Source organism: Bombina bombina, chromosome 6 (assembly GCF_027579735.1).
Source record: "Bombina bombina isolate aBomBom1 chromosome 6, aBomBom1.pri, whole genome shotgun sequence".
Lineage (NCBI taxonomy): Eukaryota > Metazoa > Chordata > Amphibia > Anura > Bombinatoridae > Bombina > Bombina bombina.
In genome coordinates, this window is record NC_069504.1 from 529,537,969 (window position 1) to 529,565,296 (window position 27,328).

General features: G+C 41.1%; 1 protein-coding gene across 1 annotated transcript in view; it reads left to right on the forward strand.

The window, feature by feature from the left end:
• The window catches only part of ATP8B4 (ATPase phospholipid transporting 8B4 (putative)), a 932,005-nt gene that overhangs the window by 433,969 nt on the left and 470,708 nt on the right, over positions 1–27,328 (forward strand). Inside the window, 2 exon segments of the mRNA XM_053717452.1 lie at positions 19,514–19,586; positions 20,237–20,307. Of these exon segments, the coding sequence (XP_053573427.1) occupies positions 19,514–19,586; positions 20,237–20,307 (144 nt within the window).

Consider the following 27,328-nt stretch of genomic DNA (forward strand, 5'->3'; position numbering starts at 1 on the left):
AACACCCTCTAGTGGTGAAAAACTGTTAAAATGCAATCTGAAAGAGGTGGGCTTCAAGGTCTAAGAAATTAGCATATGAACCTCCTAGGTTAAGCTTTCAACTAAGAATACCAAGAGAACAAAGCAAAATTGGTGATAAAAGTAAATTGGAAAATTGTTTAAAATTACATGCTCTATCTGAATCATGAAAGTTTATTTTGGCCTAGACTATCCCTTTAAGCTTTTATCTTGGAAAGTTTTGTTTTTGGTAGCTATCTCATCTGCTCGAAGGGTTTCAGAGTTATCTGCTTTACAGTGTGATTCACCTTACTTGGTGTTCCATGCAGATAAGGTAGTTTTGCGTCACAATTTAGTAAGGCTATCACAGTAACAACAGTGGACACCTGGGATTTTCAATATTATTTACTAAAATTGTAACAAAGAAATAATATTGCTGAAAAAACACTATATATAATTTGTGTGGGTTACTCACTGAATATGACTTACAATAGGATTAAATTGTAAGCAGCTAAAATCAGCAGAGGGGTTTGAAAAAGGCTTCACAATGAAGGGTTGTTTGTATGTCATAATTTCAAGACTGTGTTAATGGGCATGAGGAAGAACAAAATTAAGTAAAATTTATTTCTAAATCCACTTAAAGGGACAGTAAACATCTTGGGATTTTTATATAGAATGTATAGTTATTTATAATGAAACAACTTTGCAATATGTTTTCATTTTTTATTTTACCCTCTTTTATTTTTTTTAGCTCTCAAAACTGTGCTGACTTATCAATTAGGGTTGCGGACTTTAGTTCAGGCCAAACCCAAACACTCTTTCTTTGTGCACAGCATAGCCAAAACATTTTTGCAGAGTACACACTATATATAATAGCAGTTAAGCACAAACTCGCATATAGATATTCACACTCTCACACACTCTCTATCTCATACACACTCTCTCACACATGCTCAAATACACACTAACACAAACTCACACACTCAAATACACTCAACCTTTCACACACAGACTCACACACACATAAAGACACTGACAAATGCAAAGACACACTCTTTCACACACAAAGGCACTTACACACACTGACACACTCCCACACACAGACACACTCCCACACAAAGACACGTACATGCAAGGGAGAAGTAACTTGGCATTTGCAGTATGCTGCAAATGCACAATGTCACCTTTTTGGCTGTGGCTGTCTCCCACCAAACCCTGTCATTTACATGTCGGGGCCTGACTCAACTTCAAACCCTGACACAGAAATGGAAACCCGAACTGTCTATGTCATTCCCGTTTCAGTGATAAGTTACAAGAAAATGGACACAATAAATAATGAATACACAGCACAAAGTTTTTGTTCTTTTCTGGGATTTTAAAATGATGTATAATTAAAAATTTTGGGCCAGATTACACGTGACTCGCTATTTAGTGCTTTCACTCATGCGCAAACACTGCACAAAAACTTGTAACGCTTGTGAGTTAGCATGCATATTAACCCCTTAATGACCAAGGACGTGTCAGGCACGTCCTCCAAAAAACATTTTTTAACAACCAAAAACGTGCCTCCGGGGTTTCAAGCGCTGGAAGCAATCGTGATCGCTTCCAGCCCCTTTCAGGGTATTGCAGTGATGCCTCGATATTGAGGCATCCTGCCATACCCTTTTTTAAGCAACCGATGCAGAGAAAGCCACTCTGTGGCCCTCTCTGCATCCGCCAGCGTTGATGCTGATAGCTGGTGGCGTTGGAGGAATCGCAGCGAGGCGGGAGCAGTTCCAGGTGAGCTGGGATCTCAGGTCCAGGGAGTGCGCGCGAGGGGGCGGGGAAGAGTATGTATTAGTGTGCGCTGAGTGTACCACCAAACTCCTAAACAACCTAAGTCTCCCTCACAATAGGTTAAACGTAAGACCAGAAAAAATGAAAAAAATAGGAGCGCTACAGCTGAAGGTGGGTGTGTCAGTGTAAGAGATAAATTACCAAATCTCACAGAGGGAATATATTATAACCAAAAATGTATAAACAATGGCTATGCCAAATTTAATTACACATTCAAGAACTATACATATAGCATAAAATCAGATAAATGAAATAAAAACGGACGTCTCCGTTATAAAAGTTGCCACCACATAAAAATATGTAAATAAAAGTTCCAGTAAACAATGAAGAAAGAACTCCTGAAAAGATTCAAGGTAACACAATGTCTACTACCTTACTTGCCCGGATAATGATCAAACTCTGACAGCTAACAGCCGTAGCACCTCCGTATAAACACACTCACGTGACTGCTTGACGTCACAGTATGTGGGAGCTGTCTCGTAGCTTGAATCCTATTGGTCCGGTCAGTGATCTCAGCCGAATGGTATATTCTGCCGATTCTGATGTCGATATTGTATCCGCTCTTTAAGTGTACACAGCACGCAGGATACCTGAGGTTTTGGGAAAATCTGTAAGTCTCCAAAAGATGTTCTGTGTCGATTACAACAGATCACTGCACAACTTATCTGCAATCCATTCCGCAGTTATATGCAATACAAAGTGCCGGGTGTTAGTATCACTCTGTTGGCTCCTTAGGCTTCCAATATGCCTCTGTCGAGCTGTCAATCCGCACCACGGCAACTTTGTGTCATAAGCAAAAGTCTATAGACAGGTTAAAAACAGTCAATACGGCAAGCCAAACACATCAACGCGTTTCTCCCTTTGCACAGCTTTTTCAAGATGAGGCTATCGCAGTACTAGGCTTGTTTTAAAGGGTAATCCGGCTTTCTTATTGGTTAAGCCAAATTGATGAATCCTAAAGGTGGTATATTGTAGATATAGTGATTTTAGCAACAATGTGGTCATATAGGCAACATATAATAGGTATCAAAAAATTAATAACTCCTAAACTAAGGATGTGTAACAACTTATTATTACTGATGTATAAATAGGGGATAGAGGGATAGGAAAAGGGGAAAAAACTCCCTACAAGTGAAATATAGTTCAGATGGAATATACTAAAGTCATATGTGCATATCATAGTCAGATAACTTACATAATTAAAAGTGAATACATATGAATATGAAAGTGCATTGCGTGACACTAAATATATTATTTGATCATAAATATTAAAAATGTGATCCTTAAATATAAGTGATATATATACAATATAAAAATAGAAAAGATGGAAAAAATTGATAGAAAAAAATCCTCAGTCTAATAGAAAAGGTGAAATGTCTAACTCTGAATTGAGGCCAGCAGGATATAAAGTATCATATTTATAAATATACTCTGCCTCCTTCAAACGTAAATATTTATCTATATTACCCCCTCCAATTTAGTTTAACATGCTGGATACCCCAATATTTCAGATCCTTAGTCCTCCCATTATGGACTTCTTTAAAATGTTTGTAAAGCCTTGTGTCTTCTACATTTTTTTTTCTATACATAGTAGATGTTCCCTAATCCTATCCCTAATCATCCTTTTGGTTTCTCCAAAATATAGCACCCCTTTTGTTGTATATCTAATTGCATTAGATGTACAACAAAAGGGGTGATTTTTGTACTGCAAAGGATGATTAGGATGACAGTATTGACTGTTTTTAACCTGTCTATAGACTTTTGCTTATGACACAAAGTTGCCGTGGTGCGGATTGACAGCTCGACAGAGGCATATTGGAAGCCTAAGGAGCCAACAGAGTGATACTAACACCCGGCGCTTTGTATTGCATATAACTGCGGAATGGATTGCAGATAAGTTGTGCAGTGATCTGTTGCAATCGACACAGAACGTCTTTTGGAGACTTACAGATTTTCCCAATACCTCAGGTATCCTGCGTGCTGTGTGCACTTAGAGAGTGGATACAATATCGACATCAGAATCGGCAGAATATACCATTCGGCTGAGAGCACTGACCGGACCAATAGGATTCAAGCTACGTGACAGCTCCCACATACTGTGACGTCAAGCGGTCACGTGAGTGTGTTTGTACGGAGGTGCTACGGCTGTTAGCCATCAGAGTTTGATTATTATCCGGACAAGTAAGGTAGTAGACATTGTGTTACCTTGAATCTTTTCAGGAGTTCTTTCTTCATTGTTTACTGTAACTTTTATTTACATATTTTTATGTGGTGGCAACTTTTATAACGGAGACATCCGTTTTTATTTCATTTATCTGATTTTATGCTATATGTATAGTTCTTGAATGTGTAAGTAAATTTGGCATAGCCATTGTTTATACATTTTTGGTTATAATTTATTACCTCTGTGAGATTTGGTAATTTATCTCTTACACTGACATACCCACCTTCAGCTGTAGCGCTCCTATTTCTCCAACATAGGTGTGTCCGGTCCACGGCGTCATCCTTACTTGTGGGATATTCTCTTCCCCAACAGGAAATGGCAAAGAGCCCAGCAAAGCTGGTCACATGATCCCTCCTAGGCTCCGCCTACCCCAGTCATTCTCTTTGCCGTTGTACAGGCAACATCTCCACGGAGATGGCTTAGAGTTTTTTAGTGTTTAACTGTAGTTTTTATTATTCAATCAAGAGTTTGTTATTTTGAAATAGTGCTGGTATGTACTATTTACTCAGAAACAGAAAAGAGATGAAGATTTCTGTTTGTATGAGGAAAATGATTTTAGCAACCGTCACTAAAATCCATGGCTGTTCCACACAGGACTGTTGAGAGCAATTAACTTCAGTTGGGGGAACAGTGAGCAGTCTCTTGCTGCTTGAGGTATGACACATTCTAACAAGACGATGTAATGCTGGAAGCTGTCATTTTCCCTATGGGATCCGGTAAGCCATGTTTATTACGATCGTAAATAAGGGCTTCACAAGGGCTTATTAAGACTGTAGACTTTTTCTGGGCTAAATCGATTCATTATTAACACATATTTAGCCTTGAGGAATCATTTTATTTGGGTATTTTGATATAATAATATCGGCAGGCACTGTTTTAGACACCTTATTCTTTAGGGGCTTTCCCAAAGCATAGGCAGAGCCTCATTTTCGCGCCGGTGTTGCGCACTTGTTTTTGAGAGGCATGGCATGCAGTCGCATGTGAGAGGAGCTCTGATACTTAGAAAAGACTTTCTGAAGGCATCATTTGGTATCGTATTCCCCTTTGGGCTTGGTTGGGTCTCAGCAAAGCAGATACCAGGGACTGTAAAGGGGTTAAAGTTCAAAACGGCTCCGGTTCCGTTATTTTAAGGGTTAAAGCTTCCAAATTTGGGGTGCAATACTTTTAAGGCTTTAAGACACTGTGGTGAAAATTTGGTGAATTTTGAACAATTCCTTCATGTTTTTTCGCAATTGCAGTAATAAAGTGTGTTCAGTTTAAAATTTAAAGTGACAGTAACGGTTTTATTTTAAAACGTTTTTTGTACTTTGTTATCAAGTTTATGCCTGTTTAACATGTCTGAACTACCAGATAGACTGTGTTCTGAATGTGGGGAAGCCAGAATTCCTATTCATTTAAATAAATGTGATTTATGTGACAATGACAATGATGCCCAAGATGATTCCTCAAGTGAGGGGAGTAAGCATGGTACTGCATCATTCCCTCCTTCGTCTACACGAGTCTTGCCCACTCAGGAGGCCCCTAGTACATCTAGCGCGCCAATACTCCTTACTTGCAACAATTAACGGCTGTAATGGATAATTCTGTCAAAAACATTTTAGCCAAAATGAACACTTATCAGCGTAAGCGCGACTGCTCTGTTTTAGATACTGAAGAGCATGACGACGCTGATAATAATGTTTCTGAAGGGCCCCTAACCCAGTCTGATGGGGCCAGGGAGGTTTTGTCTGAGGGAGAAATTACTGATTCAGGGAACATTTCTCAACAAGCTGAACCTGATGTGATTACATTTAAATTTAAGTTGGAACATCTCCGCATTCTGCTTAAGGAGGTATTATCCACTCTGGATGATTGTGACAAGTTGGTCATCCCAGAGAAACTATGTAAAATGGACAAGTTCCTAGAGGTGCCGGGGCTCCCAGAAGCTTTTCCTATACCCAAGCGGGTGGCGGACATTGTTAATAAAGAATGGGAAAGGCCCGGTATTCCTTTCGTCCCTCCCCCCATATTTAAAAAATTGTTTCCTATGGTCGACCCCAGAAAGGACTTATGGCAGACAGTCCCCAAGGTCGAGGGAGCGGTTTCCACTTTAAACAAACGCACCACTATACCCATAGAGGATAGTTGTGCTTTCAAAGATCCTATGGATAAAAAATTAGAAGGTTTGCTTAAAAGGATGTTTGTTCAGCAGGGTTACCTTCTACAACCAATTTCATGCGTTGTCCCTGTCGCTACAGCCGCATGTTTCTGGTTCGATGAGCTGATAAAGGCGGTCGATAGTGATTCTCCTCCTTATGAGGAGATTATGGACAGAATCAATGCTCTCAAATTGGCTAATTCTTTTACCCTAGACGCCACTTTGCAATTGGCTAGGTTAGCGGCTAAGAATTCTGGGTTTGCTATTGTGGCGCGCAGAGCGCTCTGGTTGAAATCTTGGTCGGCTGATGCGTCTTCCAAGAACAAGCTACTTAACATTCCTTTCAAGGGGAAAACGCTGTTTGGCCCTGACTTGAAAGAGATTATCTCTGATATCACTGGGGGTAAGGGCCACGCCCTTCCTCAGGATCGGCCTTTCAAGGCAAAAAATAAACCTAATTTTCGCCCCTTTCGTAGAAACGGACCAGCCCAAAGTGCTACGTCCTCTAAGCAAGAGGGTAATACTTCTCAAGCCAAGCCAGCTTGGAGACCAATACAAGGCTGGAACAAGGGAAAGCAGGCCAAGAAACCTGCCACTGCTACCAAGACAGCATGAAATGTTGGCCCCCGATCCGGGACCGGATCTGGTGGGGGGCAGACTCTCTCTCTTCGCTCAGGCTTGGGCAAGAGATGTTCTGGATCCTTGGGCGCTAGAAATAGTCTCCCAAGGTTATCTTCTGGAATTCAAGGGGCTTCCCCCAAGGGGGAGGTTCCACAGGTCTCAGTTGTCTTCAGACCACATAAAAAGACAGGCATTCTTACATTGTGTAGAAGACCTGTTAAAAATGGGAGTGATTCATCCTGTTCCATTAAGAGAACAAGGGATGGGGTTCTACTCCAATCTGTTCATAGTTCCCAAAAAAGAGGGAACGTTCAGACCAATCTTAGATCTCAAGATCTTAAACAAGTTTCTCAAGGTTCCATCGTTCAAGATGGAAACCATTCGAACTATTCTTCCTTCCATCCAGGAAGGTCAATTCATGACCACGGTGGATTTAAAGGATGCGTATCTACATATTCCTATCCACAAGGAACATCATCGGTTCCTAAGGTTCGCATTCCTGGACAAGCATTACCAGTTCGTGGCGCTTCCTTTCGGATTAGCCACTGCTCCAAGGATTTTCACAAAGGTACTAGGGTCCCTTCTAGCTGTGCTAAGACCAAGGGGCATTGCTGTAGTACCTTACTTGGACGACATTCTGATTCAAGCGTCGTCCCTTCCTCAAGCAAAGGCTCACACGGACATAGTCCTGGCCTTTCTCAGATCTCACGGATGGAAAGTGAACGTGGAAAAGAGTTCTCTATCTCCGTCAACAAGGGTTCCCTTCTTGGGAACAATAATAGACTCCTTAGAAATGAGGATATTTCTGACAGAGGCCAGAAAAACAAAGCTTCTAGACTCTTGTCGGATACTTCATTCCGTTCCTCTTCCTTCCATAGCTCAGTGCATGGAAGTGGTCGGGTTGATGGTAGCGGCAATGGACATAGTTCCTTTTGCGCGCATTCATCTAAGACCATTACAACTGTGCATGCTCAGTCAGTGGAATGGGGATTATACAGACTTGTCTCCGAAGATACAAGTAAATCACAGGACCAGAGACTCACTCCGTTGGTGGCTGTCCCTGGACAACCTGTCACAAGGGATGACATTCCGCAGACCAGAGTGGGTCATTGTCACGACCGACGCCAGTCTGATGGGCTGGGGCGCGGTCTGGGGATCCCTGAAAGCTCAGGGTCTTTGGTCTCGGGAAGAATCTCTTCTACCGATAAATATTCTGGAACTGAGAGCGATATTCAATGCTCTCAAGGCTTGGCCTCAGCTAGCGAGGGCCAAGTTCATACGGTTTCAATCAGACAACATGACAACTGTTGCGTACATCAACCATCAGGGGGGAACAAGGAGTTCCCTAGCGATGGAAGAAGTGACCAAAATCATTCTATGGGCGGAGTCTCACTCCTGCCACCTGTCCGCTATCCACATCCCAGGAGTGGAAAATTGGGAAGCGGATTTTCTGAGTCGTCAGACATTGCATCCGGGGGAGTGGGAACTCCATCCGGAAATCTTTGCCCAAGTCACTCAGCTGTGGGGCATTCCAGACATGGATCTGATGGCCTCTCGTCAGAACTTCAAAGTTCCTTGCTACGGGTCCAGATCCAGGGATCCCAAGGCGGCTCTAGTGGATGCACTAGTAGCACCTTGGACCTTCAAACTAGCTTATGTGTTCCCGCCGTTTCCTCTCATCCCCAGGCTAGTAGCCAGGATCAATCAGGAGAGGGCGTCGGTGATCTTGATAGCTCCTGCGTGGCCACGCAGGACTTGGTATGCAGATCTGGTGAATATGTCATCGGCTCCACCTTGGAAGCTACCTTTGAGACGAGACCTTCTTGTTCAGGGTCCGTTCGAACATCCGAACCTGGTTTCACTCCAGCTGACTGCTTGGAGATTGAACGCTTGATCTTATCGAAGCGAGGGTTCTCAGATTATGTTATCGATACTCTTGTTCAGGCCAGAAAGCCTGTAACTAGAAAGATTTACCACAAAATTTGGAAAAAATATATCTGTTGGTGTGAATCTAAAGGATTCCCTTGGGACAAGGTTAAGATTCCTAAGATTCTATCCTTCCTTCAAGAAGGATTGGAAAAAGGATTATCTGCAAGTTCCCTGAAGGGACAGATTTCTGCCTTGTCTGTGTTACTTCACAAAAAGCTGGCAGCTGTGCCAGATGTTCAAGCCTTTGTTCAGGCTCTGGTTAGAATTAAGCCTGTTTACAAACCTTTGACTCCTCCTTGGAGTCTCAATTTAGTTCTTTCAGTTCTTCAGGGGGTTCCGTTTGAACCCTTACATTCCGTTGATATTAAGTTATTATCTTGGAAAGTTTTGTTTTTAGTTGCAATTTCTTCTGCTAGAAGAGTTTCAGAATTATCTGCTCTGCAGTGTTCTCCTCCTTATCTGGTGTTCCATGCAGATAAGGTGGTTTTACGTACTAAACCTGGTTTTCTTCCAAAAGTTGTTTCTAACAAAAACATTAACCAGGAGATTATCGTACCTTCTCTGTGTCCGAAACCAGTTTCAAAGAAGGAACGTTTGTTGCACAATTTGGATGTTGTTCGCGCTCTAAAATTCTATTTAGATGCTACAAAGGATTTTAGACAAACATCTTCCTTGTTTGTTGTTTATTCCGGTAAAAGGAGAGGTCAAAAAGCAACTTCTACCTCTCTCTCTTTTTGGATTAAAAGCATCATCAGATTGGCTTACGAGACTGCCGGACGGCAGCCTCCCGAAAGAATCACAGCTCATTCCACTAGGGCTGTGGCTTCCACATGGGCCTTCAAGAACGAGGCTTCTGTTGATCAGATATGTAGGGCAGCGACTTGGTCTTCACTGCACACTTTTACCAAATTTTACAAGTTTGATACTTTTGCTTCTTCTGAGGCTATTTTTGGGAGAAAGGTTTTGCAAACCGTGGTGCCTTCCATTTAGGTGACCTGATTTGCTCCCTCCCTTCATCCGTGTCCTAAAGCTTTGGTATTGGTTCCCACAAGTAAGGATGACGCCGTGGACCGGACACACCTATGTTGGAGAAAACAGAATTTATGTTTACCTGATAAATTACTTTCTCCAACGGTGTGTCCGGTCCACGGCCCGCCCTGGTCTTTTTTTAATCAGGTCTGATAATTTATTTTCTTTAACTACAGTCACCACGGTACCATATGGTTTCTCCTATGCAAATATTCCTCCTTAACGTCGGTCGAATGACTGGGGTAGGCGGAGCCTAGGAGGGATCATGTGACCAGCTTTGCTGGGCTCTTTGCCATTTCCTGTTGGGGAAGAGAATATCCCACAAGTAAGGATGACGCCGTGGACCGGACACACCGTTGGAGAAAGTAATTTATCAGGTAAACATAAATTCTGTTTTTTTCATTTTTTCTGATTATTGTAAGGGAAGGAGGGAGAGGGAGGGGGTAATAAGTGTTGGGGAAGGGATCTGGGAAGGGGAGGGGGTAGGGTATTAAGGGGGGGCAGCTTAACTTCAGAAAAATTGGGTATTTTTAATTATTTATAAAAAAAAAGCCAAATTTTGACCAAACTGGGTACTGGCAGACAGCTGCCAGTACCCAATATCTTGGCAAATAGGTAGAGGGGGGAGGGTTAGAGAGCTGTTTGGGGGATCAGGGAGGTTGAGGGCTAAGGGGGGATTCAACACTGCAATATATACAATATATATATATATATATATATATATATATATTAAAAAAAGGCTTTTATTTTAGTACTGGCAGACTTTCTGCCAGTACTTAAGATGGCGGGGGCAATTGTGAGGTGGCGTTTCGAAGAGAGCTGTTTGAAAGGGGTCAGGGAAGGGGATCAGGGAGGTTGGGGGCTAAGAGGGGATCCAACACTGCAGAATCAATTAAAAAATTTTTTTTTTAAATGCTTTTTATTTTAGTACTGGCAGACTTTCTGTCAGTACTTAAAATGGCGGTGACAATTGTAAGGTGGGGGAGGGAAGAGAGCTATTTGATGGGGGTCAGGGAGAGTTCAGGGGGTGGGATGTGTCAGGTGGGAGACTGATCTCTACATTTAAGCTAAAATTAACCCTACAAGCTACCTAATTAACCCCTTCACTGCTGGGCATAATACAAGTGTGGTGCACAGTGGCATTTAGCAGCCTTCTAATTACAAAAAGCAATGCCAAAGCCATATATGTCTGCTATTTCTGAACAAAGGGGATCCCAGAGAAGCATTTGAAACAACTTGTGCCATAATTGCACAAGCTGTTTGTAAATAATTTCAGTGTGAAACCTAAAGTTTGTGAAAAAGTTAGTAAAAAAGTGAACAATTTTTTTTTTATTTAATCGCATTTGGCGGTGAAATGGTGGCATGAAATATACCAAAATGGGCCTAGATCAATACTTTGGGTTGTCTACTAAAACAAAATATCAGTGTTACAATGTAACTCACTAATTTTGAAATTTGGAAATAGCAAAGAACATGTAAACATTGGGTATTTCTAAACTCAGGACAAAATTTAGAAACTATTTTGCATGGGTGTTTTTTGGTGGTTGTAGACGTGTAACAGTTTTTGGGGGTCAGTTAGAAAAAGTGTGTTTTTTTTTCCAATTTTTTCATCATGTTTTATAAAATATTTTTATAGTAAATTATAAGATATGATGAAAATAATGGTATCTTTAGAAAGTCCATTTAATTGGTGAGAAAATGGTATATAATATGTGTGGGTACAGTAAATGAGTAAGAGGAAAATTACAGCTAAACACAAACACTACAAAAATGTAAAAATAGCCCTCGTCCCTAATGATAAGAAAATTTAAAAATGGTCTGGTATATATTTCTATATATATCTGATGTATGTATTTCTCTTGTAAGGTGTATCCAGTCCACGGATTCATCTATTACTTGTGGGATATTCTCCTTCCCAACAGGAAGCTGCAAGAGGATCACCCACAGCAGAGCTGTCTATATAGCTCCTCCCCTAACTGCCACCTCCCAGTCATTCTCTTGCAGCTCTCGACAAGGGAAGCAGCATTAATGTAGTTTATCTTCAATCAAAAGTTTGTTATTTTCAAATGGTACCGGAGTTGTACTATTTTAACCTCAGGCAGAAAGTTGAAGAAGAGTCTGCCTGTGGTCTTTGATGATCTTAGCAGGTTGTAACTAAGATCCATTGCTGTTCTCACACATAACTGAAGAGATGGGTAACTTCAGCTGGGGGAATAGCGTGAAGGGTCTCCTGCTCTGAGGTATGCGCAGCTTTACATTTTTCTAGAGAAATGATAAGCTAGAAAATGCTGACAATTCCGGATTTATTTAAGGTAAGCCTGATTACAGTGATTTAATAACGACTGGCATCATGCTTGCTGTAAAGGGTAATATTTTTATTATTTACTCACATTACTGAATAGATATAACGTTTGCTTGAGGTGTATAAACGTTTATTTCATATTGGTGATAAAACTTTATTCTGGGGCCCAGTTTTTCCACATGGCTGACTAGATTTTGCCTAGGGATAGTTTTTTAAGGCCCTCTCACTGTGAGTACAGGTTGGGAGGGGCCTATTTTCCATTAGTTTTTGCAGCTTGAGACATCCAGCTTCCCTGAAGGAGTCCCCTGAACATATAGGACCTCTCTAAGGGGTTTTTGTGCCTTCCAAAGTCGTTGTATGGGCAGGTAGGGCCACAGTAGAGCTGTGGCAGTTTGTTGTGACTGTTTAAAAACGTTTATATTGTTTTTTTTTATCCGGTTTTGAAACTAAGGGGTTAATCATCCATTTGCAAGTGGGTGCAATGCTCTTTCAGCCTATTATAGACACTGTAAAAATTTAGTAAGATTTACTGCTTTTTTCATTGTTTCAGCAGTTTCTGTGATGGTTTTTTTCTTTTAAAGGCACAGTACCGTTTTTATTTTTTGCTTGTTCACAGTTATTAAAGTGTTTTCCAAGCTTGCTGGTCTCATTACTAGTCTGTTTAAACATGTCTGACATAGAGGAAACTCATTGTTCATTATGTTTAGAAGACATTGTGGAACCCCCTCTTAGAATGTGTACCAAATGCACTGATTTTACTATAGATTACAAAGACCATATTCTGGCTTTAAAAAATGTATCACCAGAAGAAATTGACAAGGAGGAAGTTATGCCGTCTAACTCTCCCCACGTGTCAGATCCTATAAATCCCGCTCAGGGGACGCCAAGTACATCTAGCGCGCCCATTGCGTATACCTTGCAAGACATGACGGTAGTTATGAATCATACCCTTACAGAGGTATTATCTAAACTGCCAGGATTGCAAGGAAAGCGAGACAGCTCTTGGACTAGAATAAATACAGAGCTCTCTGACGCTTTAGTAGCTATCTCTGATACACCCTCACAATATAATGAAGCTGAAGCAGGGGAGCTTCAATCTGTGGGTGATTTTTCTGATTCAGGGAAGATACTTCAATCTGATCCTGATATGTCTACATTTAAATTTAAGCTTGAACACCTCCGCGTATTGCTCATGGAGGTTTTAGCAACTCTGGACGACTGTGACACTATTGTAGTCCCAGAGAAATTATGTAGATTGGATAAATACTATGCAGTACCTACTTATACTGATGTTTTTCCAATCCCTAAAAGGTTTTCTGAAATTATTACTAAGGAATGGGATAGACCAGGTGTACCATTCTCTCCCCCTCCTGTTTTAAAAAAGATGTTTCCTATAGACGCTGCTACACGGGACTTATGTCAGACGGTCCCTAAGGTGGAGGGAGCAGTTTCTACTCTAGCTAAGCGTACCACTATCCCTGTCGAGGACAGTTGTGCTTTTCTAGATCCAATGGATAAAAAATTAGAGGGTTACCTTAAGAAATTTTTTATTCAACAAGGTTTTATTCTCCAGCCTCTTGCATGCATTGCCCCAGTTACTGCTGCCGCGGCTTTCTGATTTCAGTCCCTAGAGGAGGCTCTACAGGTTGAAACCCTGTTGGAAGAATTATTGACAAGCTTAGGGCCCTTAAGCTAGCCAATTCATTTGTTTCTGACGCCGTTGTTCATTTAACCAAGCTAACGGCTAAAAATTCAGGTTTTGCTATTCAGGCGCGTAGGGCGCTATGGCTTAAATCCTGGTCAGCTGACGTGACTTCAAAGTCTAAACTTCTCAACATTCCCTTCAAAGGACAGATTCTATTCGGGCCTGGACTGAAGGAGATCATTTCTGACATCACTGGAGGAAAAGGTCACGCCCTTCCTCAAGACAGGTCCAACAAATTAAGGACCAAACAGTCTAGTTTTTGGCCCTTTCGAAACTTCAAGAGTGGTGCAGCTTCAACTTCCTCTAACACAAAACAAGAGGGAACTTTCACCCAGTCTAAGCCGGTCTGGAGACCTAACCAGGCTTGGAACAAGGGGAAACAGGCCAAGAAGCCTGCTGCTGCCTCTAAGACAGCATGAAGGAGCAGCCCCCGATCCGGAAACGGATCTAGTAGGGGCAGACTCTCTCTCTTCGCCCAGGCTTGGGCAAGAGATGTCCAGGATCCATGGGCATTGGAAATTGTGTCCAAGGGTTATCTTCTGGAATTCAAAACCTCTATCCCAAAAGGGAGATTTCATCTCTCACTTTTATCTGCAAACCAGATAAAGAGAGAAGCATTCTTACATTGTGTTCAAGACTTCCTAGTTATGGGAGTGATCCACCCAGTTCCGCAGGAGGAACAGGGACAGGGCTTTTATTCAAATCTGTTTGTTGTTCCCAAGAAAGAGGGAACATTCAGACCAATCTTAGATCTCAAGATCTTAAACAAATTTCTCAGAGTCCCATCCTTCAAGATGGAGACTATTCGAACCATCCTTCCTATGATCCAGGAGGGTCAATACAGGCACTACCAGTTTGTAGCTCTTCCCTTCGGGTTGGCCACGGCACCAAGAATCTTTACAAAAGTTCTAGGGTCCCTTCTAGCGGTCCTAAGGCCGCGGGCTATAGCAGTAGCCCCTTACTCAAACGACATTCTGATACAGGCGTCGACTTTTCAAGTTGCCAGGTCTCACACGGACATTGTTCTGGCATTTCTGAGGTTGCATGGGTGGAAAGTGAACGAAGAAAAAAGTTCTCTATCCCCTCTCATAAGAGTTTCCTTCCTAGGAACTCTGATAGATTCTGTAGAAATGAAGATTTACCTGACAGAGGCCAGGTTGTCAAAACTTCTAAATTCCTGCCGTGTTCTTTATTCTACTTCTCGCCCTTCAGTGGCTCAGTGTATGGAAGTAATCGGCTTAATGGTAGCGGCAATGGACATAGTGCCGTTTGCCCGCCTACATCTCAGACCGCTGCAACTCTGCATGCTCAGTCAGTGGAATGGGGATTACACAGATTTGTCCCCTCTACTAAATCTGGATCAAGAGACCAGGGATTCTCTTCTCTGGTGGTTATCTCGGGTCCATCTGTCCAAGGGTATGACCTTCCGCAGGCCAGATTGGACAATAGTAACGACAGATGCCAGCCTTCTGGGCTGGGGTGCAGTCTGGAACTCCCTGAAGGCTCAGGGCTTGTGGACTCAGGAGGAGACACTCCTTCCGATAAACATTCTGGAACTAAGAGCGATATTCAATGCTCTTCAGGCTTGGCCTCAGCTAGCTGCGGTCAGGTTCATCAGATTTCAGTCGGACAACATCACGACTGTAGCTTACATCAACCATCAAGGGGGAACAAGGAGTTCCCTAGCAATGTTGGAGGTTTTAAAGATAATTCTATGGGCAGAGGTTCACTCTTGCCATCTATCAGCTATCCATATCCCAGGAGTAGAGAACTGGGAGGTGGATTTTCTAAGTCGACAGACTTTTCATCCGGGGAAGTGGGAACTCCATCCGGAGGTGTTTGCACAGTTGATTCAACTTTGGGGCAAACCAGAACTGGATCTCATGGCGTCTCGTCAGAACGCCAAGCTTCCTTGTTACGGGTTCAGGTCCAGGGATCCCAAGGCAGTGCTGATAGATGCTCTAGCAGCGCCTTGGTCTTTCAACCTGGCTTATGTGTTTCCACCGTTTCCTCTGCTCCCTCGTCTGATTGCCAAGATCAAGCAGGAGATAGCTTCGGTGATTTTGATAGCTCCTGCGTGGCCACGCAGGACTTGGTACGCAGATCTGGTGGACATGTCATTCTTTCCACCTTGGACTCTGCCGCTGAGGCAGGACCTTCTACTTCAAGGTCCCTTCAAACATCCAAATCTAATTTCTCTGCGTCTGACTGCTTGGAGATTGAACGCTTGATTTTGCCAAAATGTGGTTTTTCCGAGTCGGTCATTGATACCTTAATTCAGGCTCGAAAGCCTGTCACCAGGAAAATCTATCATAAGATATGGTGTAAATATCTTCATTGGTGTGAATGCAAGGGTTACTCATGGAGTAAAGTCAGGATTCCCAGGATATTGTATTTTCTCCAAGAAGGATTGGAGAAGGGATTGTCAGCTAGTTCCTTAATGGGACAGATTTCTGCTCTGTCTATTCTTTCGCACAAGCGTCTGGCGGATGTTCCAGACGTTCAGGCATTTTGTCAGGCTGTAGTTAGAATTAAGCCTGTGTTTAAACCTGTTGCTCCGCCATGGAGTTTAAATTTAGTTCTTAAAGTTCTTCAAAGGGGTTCCATTTGAACCTCTGCATTCCATAGATATCAAGCTTTTATCTTGGAAAGTTCTGTTCTTGGTAGCTATCTCTTCGGCTCGAAGAGTTTCAGAGTTATCTGCCTTGCAGTATGATTCCCCTTATCTGATCTTCCATGCAGATAAGGTCGTTTTGCGTACCAATCCTGGGTTTCTTCCTAAGGTGGTATCCAATAAGAATATCAATCAAGAGATTGTTGTTCCGTCACTGTGTCCTAATCCTTCTTCAAAGAAGGAACGTCTATTACACAATCTTGACGTGGTTCGTGCTTTAAAGTTTTATTTACAAGCTACTAAAGATTTTCGTCAAACATCTGCATTGTTTGTTGTCTACTCTGGACAGAGGAAAGGCCAAAAGGCTTCAGCAACTTCTCTTTCTTTTTGGTTAAGAAGTATAATCCGCTTAGCTTATGAGACTGCTGGCCAGCAGCCTCCTGTAAGAATTACAGCTCATTCCACTAGAGCGGTGGCTTCCACATGGGCCTTTAAAAATGAGGCTTCTGTTGAACAGATTTGTAAGGCGGCGACTTGGTCTTCGCTTCATACTTTTTCTAAATTCTACAAATTTGATACTTTTGCTTCTTCGGAGGCTATTTTTGGGAGAAAGGTCTTACAGGCAGTGGTGCCTTCCGTTTAAGCGCCTGCCTTGTCCCTCCCTTCATCCGTGTCCTATAGCTTTGGTATTGGTATCCCACAAGTAATGGATGAATCCGTGGACTGGATAGACCTTACAAGAGAAAACAAAATTTATGCTTACCTGATAAATTTATTTCTCTTGTGGTGTATCCAGTCCACGGCCCGCCCTGTCATTTTAAGGCAGGTATATTTTATTTTTAAACTACAGTCACCACTGCACCCTATAGTTTCTCCTTACTCTTGCTTGTCTTCGGTCGAATGACTGGGAGGTGGCAGTTAGGGGAGGAGCTATATAGACAGCTCTGCTGTGGGTGATCCTCTTGCAGCTTCCTGTTGGAAAGGAGAATATCCCACAAGTAATGGATGAATCCGTGGACTGGATACACCACAAGAGAAATAAATTTATCAGGTAAGCATAAATTTTGTTTTTGCAAAATATGTGTTTTTACATGTATTTTTTATAGGTATATATATATATATATAATATATATATATATATATATATCGTTTTAAAAATATATATAGCATTTTCCCCTATGTGAAGAACATCGGAATGTAAAATATTTACAGTACATATACACAGGAAAACAGGTTATTAAATATTACAATAAAAATTATTTTTATTTTTTAAAGACATTTGAATGGAAAGGGCTCCAAAGTATGTATATGTATATATATATATATATGTATATATGTACAAATATACACATAAAACATAAATACACGTGTATACACATATATACATACACATATTTTGACATGTATATATGTATGTACTGTATATATACAATCTAGCTCTTTACATTCAAATACCTTGTCATATACTATATACCTTTTAACCCTTATAACTTTTTTAAAAAATATTTATATGCATAATTTTTATTAGATAGTCTGTTTGAGTGTAACACTTTATGTTAATGTATTTATGTTGTGCTTGGGGCAACTTTTTATTTAGCCCTAACCTTTTACGCAAGGACTTCGCTGGCACTAACTAGCTGTGCTAACATTGGTGCACCACTTGTAAACTAGCCCTTTATGGTGAATGACATTTTGAGTCAACTGTTGTCTAGAATACATTTAATTTATTCACTAGTTTATTACTAGTTCCAAGTGAATGCTGGGATTTCACTGCTACATGTAGAAGCAATCACAGATGACAAATTAGGCTTGAAAATAGTCTCAGGGCATAGTTTAAACTCTTAAGTGAGTGTAACAAGATGCAGGCTAGACAATGGCAGAATGATTTAACAGCACGACAAAGCTGTTTATCAAAACCACTTGTCATTCCCTTCATTGATTATATGATGCCTGAGACAGACTGAAAGTAGTTGTGTGGTCCTAAGCATTGAATCTATAAATAGCTGTCCATAAAAGGTATCCAAAAATGTGACTTTCTGCAGACAAAATAGTGGTATTCTGAGAAAGATTGGAAGCTAATTTATAAACTATATATTCATAAATGAATGAAGCATTGCCAGTTTAGATCTGAAGTACAATGCTATGCACTTCTGTTGTGCCAATAACAGCTGAACAGCATGCACACTTTTTGTTCTGTTATGTGAAAGGTACATTTATACTGAGAAAATGATGCTGTTTTGTGATATCAAAGACACAGTTTGGGGCATTGTATTACATACAATAATGTCAAATTGCAACAAAATTAGCATTGGATATTTTAGATTTGTGTTATTAAAATAAACTGTGGTGAGATTTCACATTGCATTACGACAACAGAAAAAAATTAAGGACTTAAATAATCAAAAAAATAAAATGTATTAATTTATTCTAAAGTACTGCGATCTAACCTTACATTATTTACAAGAAATTAGTTAATAGAGTTAATATGTTATAAATTAAGTTATATAAACCAGCAATGCCAAAATGATGCTAAAGTAGGTAATAAAAGTATTACTACACATCTCATGATGATATGCAGCAACACAAAAGTGAGCTGTTGCAGGAATAAAATACTGCTTTTGGATGTTTTCCAGGACAACATGTACTTGGATCAATATAAAAGGCATCGCCTTCCATACCAAAGCCAAATGGTCTAGTAAAACAGTATGTTGATATTGTAGCACTTATCTGTCAGTTAAATAGATATTTATAATTGTTTTCTAGCCTGTTATAAATACATTTTATATTAATATGTTGCATATATTTATGTGAGTATATACTATATATGTGTCTGTGGATAGATAGATAGATAGATGGATAGATAAAGATTCAGAATGAAACCATGAAAATGATTTTGAAGAAATTTGTGAAGTCCTGCTATATCACTTTTTTAAACTCATTTAATTTCCTTTAATTTCCTTAGGATCATATTTCTAAACGAACTCAGAATATCATGGTTACACTTCTTGATTTCGCGTTCCAATGTAATATAATTTCTGATGCATAAGGTTGAATCTAAGTGACAGAATGAATTCTAGGAGAGGAAATGAATAATTATTTTTTGTTTCTTTCTTATATAGATTACAGAATGAGAAATGGATGAATGTACAAGCTGGAGACATCATCAAGCTGGAGAACAATCAATTTGTGGTTGTAAGTAATTATTTTTTTTTTAAGTGTATCCAGCTTCTAGTGATTTGGCATCTTTTATGTTTTAACATTGGGGAAACATTGTTCTAAAAATGTAAGTTTTTTACTGAATTTTTGCAGTATTGAAATATTTTTGAAAAATATGTATTGTTAATTATGCCCCATTTTAATAGCTATTTTTATCTGTCATTTACCCTTAATCATATGAATCAGTACAAGGGGGTTTATGTTCCTTGTATTTCACAGTGCAAATTTACTTGTAATTTAACCCCAGTAATATGATGGCATTGCTCCATCAGGAAAAGTAAAGAATAAAATTAGCTATATATTTATTACTGAACAAGGAGTCTTGCAAAAGAGCAGGAATAAACATTTCACGTGTGAGATTGTTCTCATAACCTGATAATATAGAGTTTTCAGCTGCCTTTTTAGGATATAGTTGGTGATGCCACAGCGCTAAAGACAACATAAAAACATAAGATCCCCCCAAATAGTTGTAAAGGACCCATGGCTACCATATTTTGAGCATACTGTATTTCTTTGGCATTTTGGTCTACCCTTGCTAAATTCTATAGGAAATAAAGATTTTTGAACAAGTCACTGCTTTTAACAATACTTTTTTGCCATTGTCATGTTAATTTCTGTATTTACAGGCAGACATGCTACTCCTTTCCAGTAGTGAACCGCATGGTCTATGTTATGTTGAAACAGCTGAACTTGATGGGTGAGTTTTCACGTCTGTATTAATCTTTTAATCTACCTTGGCAGAAATTCTTGGACCATAATAAAAATGTGTTTGTTTGGGCCTATTTAAGGTCATGGATAGCTGAAGAGTTTTAGAAACTGTTGAAATAAACTGTTGAAAAAAAAAAATGATGTACAAAAATGATCTATATTCAGAGCCATTTTAATCCATTATAAAAACAGATTTTGAAAAAAATGTAGTGTTAACCCATTTGATTGGGTTAATTGTTTATACCAGAATGCTAAAATATTTTTTCAAGAGCTTGACTCTTTTGAAAACAGATTTTGATCATTGTAGCACATGTCGTATTACATTTGTCTTTTATAGTATGTACACTGAAACTAGAGTAACATTAGCAACTTTTAAGCCCCCATTTATAAAGGTTCTGTCTGGGAACCTATCTGCACACCTTTAGGGCCTTTGACGAAGCATCAGCTGCTGGAATTTAACATTGCATGAGCCAAATGCTCATGCAGTCCTGCTCCCTGCTGGCACAACCACTAATTGTGCAAGAATAGGTCTTGCCAGTCTATCCGGATGAATAAACCTGGATTGTTTGACATCTGCAACTTCTGAGATTCTGGACAGATTAGGAAGCGGAGGTGGTGCTGTTGCAGGCTCACAGGCCTGAGGCTCCAATTGTAAAAAAGTTTTTATTCCCATAAACTAACATAGAACCAACGTCGGCTGTCGGTGTCACATATTCAGTGCAAGGGCTTACGCGCCGAGAATGGAGATATTTTACTCCATTTTCAACTTGCCACGCATTGGCAGATGCAGCAAGCCTTGCGCTGACTATGAAAGTACCGTAACTCCCTAAAAGCCTTAACAAGCACCTAACGCATGCACAATATCCACCCCTAATCTGCCATCTCCCCACCGCAATAACTAATAAAATGTATTAACCCCTAATCCTCCAACCCCACATTGCAAAGTACCTAATAAAGTTATTAACCCCTAATCTGCCAACCCCCCCACAATGCAAAGTATCTAATTACACTATTAAACCCCTAAACCGCCACCCCCACAAGGCAAAGTACCTAATTTCACTATTAGCCCCTAAACCACCACCCCCACAACACAAACAACCTATTAACATTATCCAAATTAAAAAAAACTAACTTTACATGAAAATAAAAAATCCTTACAATACATGAAAATAAAAAAACTTAAGCTTAAATTAAAATAAAAAAAATCTAAGATTACAAAAATAAAAAAAGCTTAGATTACAGAAAAAAAACATATTATCCAAAATAAAAAAAAGTTATTCCTAATCTAATACCCCCTTAAAAACAAAAAAGTCACCCCCAAAATAAAAACACCCCCTAATCTAACAATAGATTAGGGCCTTTTGTAGGGCATTGCTCTAAAGAAAACAGCTCTTTTACAAAAAAAATACAAAGTCCCCCTAACAGTACAACCCCCCACCCACCCAACCTAACTAAAAAAAAACAACCTAATCTACCCATTGCCCCTAAAGGGTCATTTGTATGGGCAATCAGCTCCTCATGAAAAAAACAACCCACCCCAAAAATAAAAACCAAAAACTAACACTAACCCCGAAATAGGTACTCACCATTACTGAAGTCTGGACATCTATCCTCTTCCAGGCGGAGAAAAGTCTTCATCCAGGTGGCGAAGGTCTTCTTCCAGCGCGGCACCATCTTCATCCCGGTGGCGCTGAGGTGGATCGGCGGTGGCGAGGTTATCCGATGTGGAGGTCATCTTCATGTGATCGCCCGCCGCACATTGAAGATTTAATGCAAGGTACCTCTTTTATATCGGCTATTGGCTGAAAATTTCAAATTCAGCCAGTAGGATGAGAGCTGATCCTATTGGCTGATTTGAACAGCCAATAGGATTTAAGCAGCTCTCATCCTATTGGCTGATTTGAATTTTTCAGCCAATAGGAATGCAAGGTACCCCAATATAAAAAGGGGTACCTTGCATTCAATCTTCAATGTGTGGCAGACGATTGCTTGAAGAGGACCTCCACGTTGGATGACCGCGCCTATGCTACGCGCCACTGGGATGAAGATTGAAGATGGAGCCCCCGGAAGAAGACATTTGCTGCTTGGAAGACGATGCATCGTCGGACCTCAGTAATGGTGAGTACCTATTTTGGGGTTAGTGTAGTTTTTTTTGTTAGATTAGGGCTTTTTTATTTGCATGTGCACTAAAAGAGCTGATTGCCCTTTTAAGGGCAATGCCCATACAAATGCCCCTTTAGGCTTTTCTCTTGTTAAGTGTAGTCAGTCCACGGGTCATCCATTACTTATGGAATATATCTCTTCCCAACAGGAAGCTGCAAGAGGATCACCCAAAGCAGAGCTGCTATATAGCTCCTCCCCTCACATGTCATATTCAGTCATTATCTTGCAGCCTAACTAAAGATAGGTCGCTGTGAGAGGTCTGTGGTGTTTTTTAACTTAGTTTATTTCTACAATCAAAGGTTTGTTATTTTAAATGGCACCGGAGTGTGCTGTTTGTTCTCAGGCAGCATTAGAAGAACAATCTGCCTGCGTTTTCTATGATCTTAGCAGACGTAACTAAGATCCACTGGCTGTTCTCATCTGAGGAGTGAGGTAACTTCAGAAAAGGGGAATAGCATGCAGGGCCCCCCTGCAAATGAGGTATGTGCAGTAAATTATTTTTCTGAGGAATGGAATTGACTGAGAAAATACTGCTGATACCAATGTAAAGTAAGTTCAGCCTTAAATGCAGTGATAGCGACTGGTATTAGGCTGATGAGTGTGTGTACACTGAATGTATTTTTCTAAGGAATGGAATTGACTCTGAAAATACTGTTAATACTGAAATAATGTATGAGTCTTAACTGCAGTAAAAGCGACTGGTAGCAGGCTTATTAATAACAATTCATAACTTTTCAAATGTATGTTTAAAACGTTTACTGGCATGTTAATCGTTTTTTGTGAGGTACTTGGTGATAAAACTTATTGGGGCATGATTTTTACCACATGGCCATCTTTGTTTTCTGCATAGAAACAGTTATCTGAGCTTCCCCACTGTTGTAATATGAGTGGGAGGGGCCTATTTTAGCGTTTTTTTGCGCAGTAAAAATTCAGTCACAATCTGTCTACTTCATCCTCCATGATCCAGATCGTCTCTAGAGAGCTCAGGGGTCTTCAAAATTCATTTTGAGGGAGGTAATCAGTCACAGCAGACCTGTGACAGTGTGTTTTGACTGTGATAAAAACGTTAATTATTAAATTGTTATCCGTTTTTGGGTATTAAGGGGTTAATCATCCATTTGCTGGTGGGTGCAATCCTTTGCTAACTTAATACATTTACTGTGAAAAATTGGTTGCTATAACTATTTTGGTTCATTGTTATTTCAACTGTGACAGTTTTTTGTGCTTCTTAAAGGCACAGTAGCGTTTTTTATATTGCTTGTAAATTTATTTAGAAAAGTATTTCCAAGCTTGCTAGTCTCATTGCTAGTCTGTTTAAACATGTCTGACACAGATGAATCTCTTTGTTCACTATGTTTAAAGGCCAATGTGGAGCCCAATAGAAATTTGTGTACTAATTGCATTGATGTTACTTTAAATAAAAGTCAATCTTTACATGTAAAGAAATTATCACCAGAATACGAGGGGGAAGTTATGCCGACTAACTCTCCTCACGTGTCAGTACCTTCGCCTCCCACTCAGGAGGTGCGTGATTTTGTGGCGCCAAGTACATCAGGGAGGCCCTTACAAATCACTTTGCAAGACATGGCTACTGTTATGACAGAAGTATTATCTAAATTGCCAGAATTAAGAGGCAAGCGCAATAGCTCTGGGTTAAGGACAGAGCGCGCGGATGAGGTGAGAGCCATGTCAGATACTGCGTCACAATTTGCAGAACATGAAGACGGAGAGCTTCATTCTGTGGGTGACGGATCTGATCCAGGGAGACTGGATTCAGAGATTTCTAATTTTAAATTTAAGCTTGAGAACCTCCGCATATTGTTAGGGGAGGTATTAGCGGCTCTGAATGATTGTAACACGGTTGCAATTCCAGAAAAATTATGTAGGTTGGATAGATACTATGCGGTACCGGTGTGTACTGACGTGTTTCCTATACCTAAAAGGCTTACAGAGATTATTAGCAAGGAGTGGGATAGACCTGGTGTGCCTTTTTCCCCTCCTCCCATATTTAGGAAAATGTTTCCTATAGACGCCACCACACGAGACTTATGGCAGACGGTCCCTAAGGTGGAGGGAGCAGTTTCTACTTTAGCTAAGCATACCACTATCCCGGTGGAGGATAGTTGTGCCTTTTCAGATCCAATGGATAAGAAATTAGAGGGTTACCTTAAGAAAATGTTTGTTCAACAAGGTTTTATCTTACAGCCCCTTGCATGCATTGCGCCTGTCACTGCTGCGGCGGCATTCTGGTTTGAGTCTCTGGAAGAGGCCATTCGCACAGCTCCATTGGATGAAATTATGAACAAGTTTAAAGCACTTAAGCTAGCTAACGCATTTGTTTCTGATGCTGTCGTACATTTAACCAAACTTATGGCTAAGAACTCCGGATTCGCCATCCAAGCGCGCAGAGCGCTATGGCTTAAATCCTGGTCAGCTGACGTGACTTCTAAATCTAAATTGCTTAATATTCCTTTCAAAGGGCAGACCTTATTCGGGCCCGGCTTGAAAGAAATTATAGCTGACATTACGGGAGGTAAGGGCCATGCTCTACCTCAGGACAGGGCCAAATCAAAGGCCAAACAGTCTAATTTTCGTGCCTTTCGTAACTTCAAGGCAGGAGCAGCATCAACTTCCTCCGCTCCAAAACAGGAAGGAGCTGTTGCTTGTTACAGGCAGGGCTGGAAAGTTAACCAGTCCTGGAACAAGGGCAAGCAGGCCAAGAAACCTGCTGCTGACCCTAAGACAGCATGAAGAGAGGGCCCCCTATCCGGAAACGGATCTAGTGGGGGGCAGACTTTCTCTCTTCGCCCAGGCTTGGGCAAGAGATGTCCAGGATCCCTGGGCGTTGGAGATCATATCTCAGGGATATCTCCTGGACTTCAAAACTTCTCCTCCACGAGGGAGATTTCATCTTTCAAGGTTATCAGCAAACCAAATAAAGAAAGAGGCGTTTCTACGCTGTGTACAAGACCTCTTACTAATGGGGGTGATCCACCCAGTTCCGCGGATGGAACACGGGCAAGGATTCTATTCAAATCTATTTGTGGTTCCCAAGAAAGAGGGAACCTTCAGACCAATCTTGGACTTAAAAATTCTAAACAAATTCTTAAGAGTTCCATCATTCAAAATGGAAACTATTGGATCCATCCTTCCCATGATCCAAGAGGGTCAGTACATGACCACAGTGGACTTAAAGGATGCCTACCTTCACATACCGATTCACAAGGATCATTATCGGTACCTAAGATTTGCTTTCCTAGACAGGCATTACCAGTTTGTAGCTCTTCCCTTCGGATTAGCTACGGCTCCAAGAATCTTTACAAAAGTTCTGGGCTCACTTCTGGCGGTACTAAGACCGCGAGTCATAGCGGTGACTCCGTACCTAGACGACATTCTGATACAAGCGTCAAGTTTTCAAACTGCCAAGTCTCATACAGAGATAGTTCTGGCATTTCTGAGGTTGCATGGGTGGAAGGTGAATGTGGAAAAGAGTTCTCTATTACCACTTACAAGGGTTCCCTTTCTAGGGACTCTTATAGATTCTGTAGAGATGAAAATTTACCTGACAGAGGCCAGGTTATCAAAACTTCTAAATGCTTGCCTTGTCCTTCATTCCATTCCACACCCTTCAGTAGCTCAGTGCATGGAAGTAATCGGCTTAATGGTAGCGGCAATGGACATAGTACCATAGTACCATCTCAGACCGCTGCAATTGTGCATGCTAAGTCAGTGGAACGGGGATTACTCAGATTTGTCCCCCCTACTAAATCTGGATCAAGAGACCAGAGATTCTCTTCTATGGTGGCTTTCTCGGCCACATCTGTCCAAGGGGATGACCTTTCGCAGGCCAGATTGGACGATTGTAACAACAGACGCCAGCCTTCTAGGCTGGGGCGCAGTCTGGAACTCCCTGAAGGCTCAGGGATTATGGACTCAGGAGGAGAAACTCCTCCCAATAAATATTCTGGAATTAAGAGCAATATTCAATGCTCTCCTAGCTTGGCCTCAGTTAGCAACTCTGAGGTTCATCAGATTTCAGTCGGACAACATCACGACTGTGGCTTACATCAACCATCAAGGGGGAACCAGAAGTTCCCTAGCGATGTTGGAAGTCTCAAAGATAATTCGCTGGGCAGAGTCTCACTCTTGCCACCTGTCAGCGATTTACATCCCAGGCGTGGAGAACTGGGAGGCGGATTTTCTAAGTCGCCAGACTTTTCATCTGGGGGAGTGGGAACTTCATCCGGAGGTCTTTGCTCAACTGATTCATCGTTGGGGCAAACCAGATCTGGATCTCATGGCGTCTCGCCAGAACGCCAAGCTTCCTTGTTACGGATCCAGGTCCAGGGACCCGGGAGCGGTGCTGATAGATGCTCTTACAGCCCCTTGGGTCTTCAACATGGCTTATGTGTTTCCACCATTCCCGATGCTTCCTCGTTTGATTGCCAAGATCAAACAGGAGAGAGCTTCGGTGATTCTGATAGCGCCTGCGAGGCCACGCAGGACCTGGTATGCAGACCTAGTGGACATGTCGTCCTGTCCACCGTGGTCTCTGCCTCTGAAACAGGACCTTCTAATTCAGGGTCCTTTCAACCATCCAAATCTAATTTCTCTGAGGCTGACTGCATGGAGATTGAACGCTTGATTCTATCAAAGCGTGACTTCTCGGAGTCGGTTATTGATACCTTAATACAGGCTAGGAAGCCTGTTACCAGAAAAATTTACCATAAGATATGGCGTAAATATTTATATTGGTGCGAATCCAAGAGTTACTCATGGAGTAAGGTTAGGATTCCTAGGATATTGTCCTTTCTACAAGAGGGTTTAGAGAAGGACTTATCTGCTAG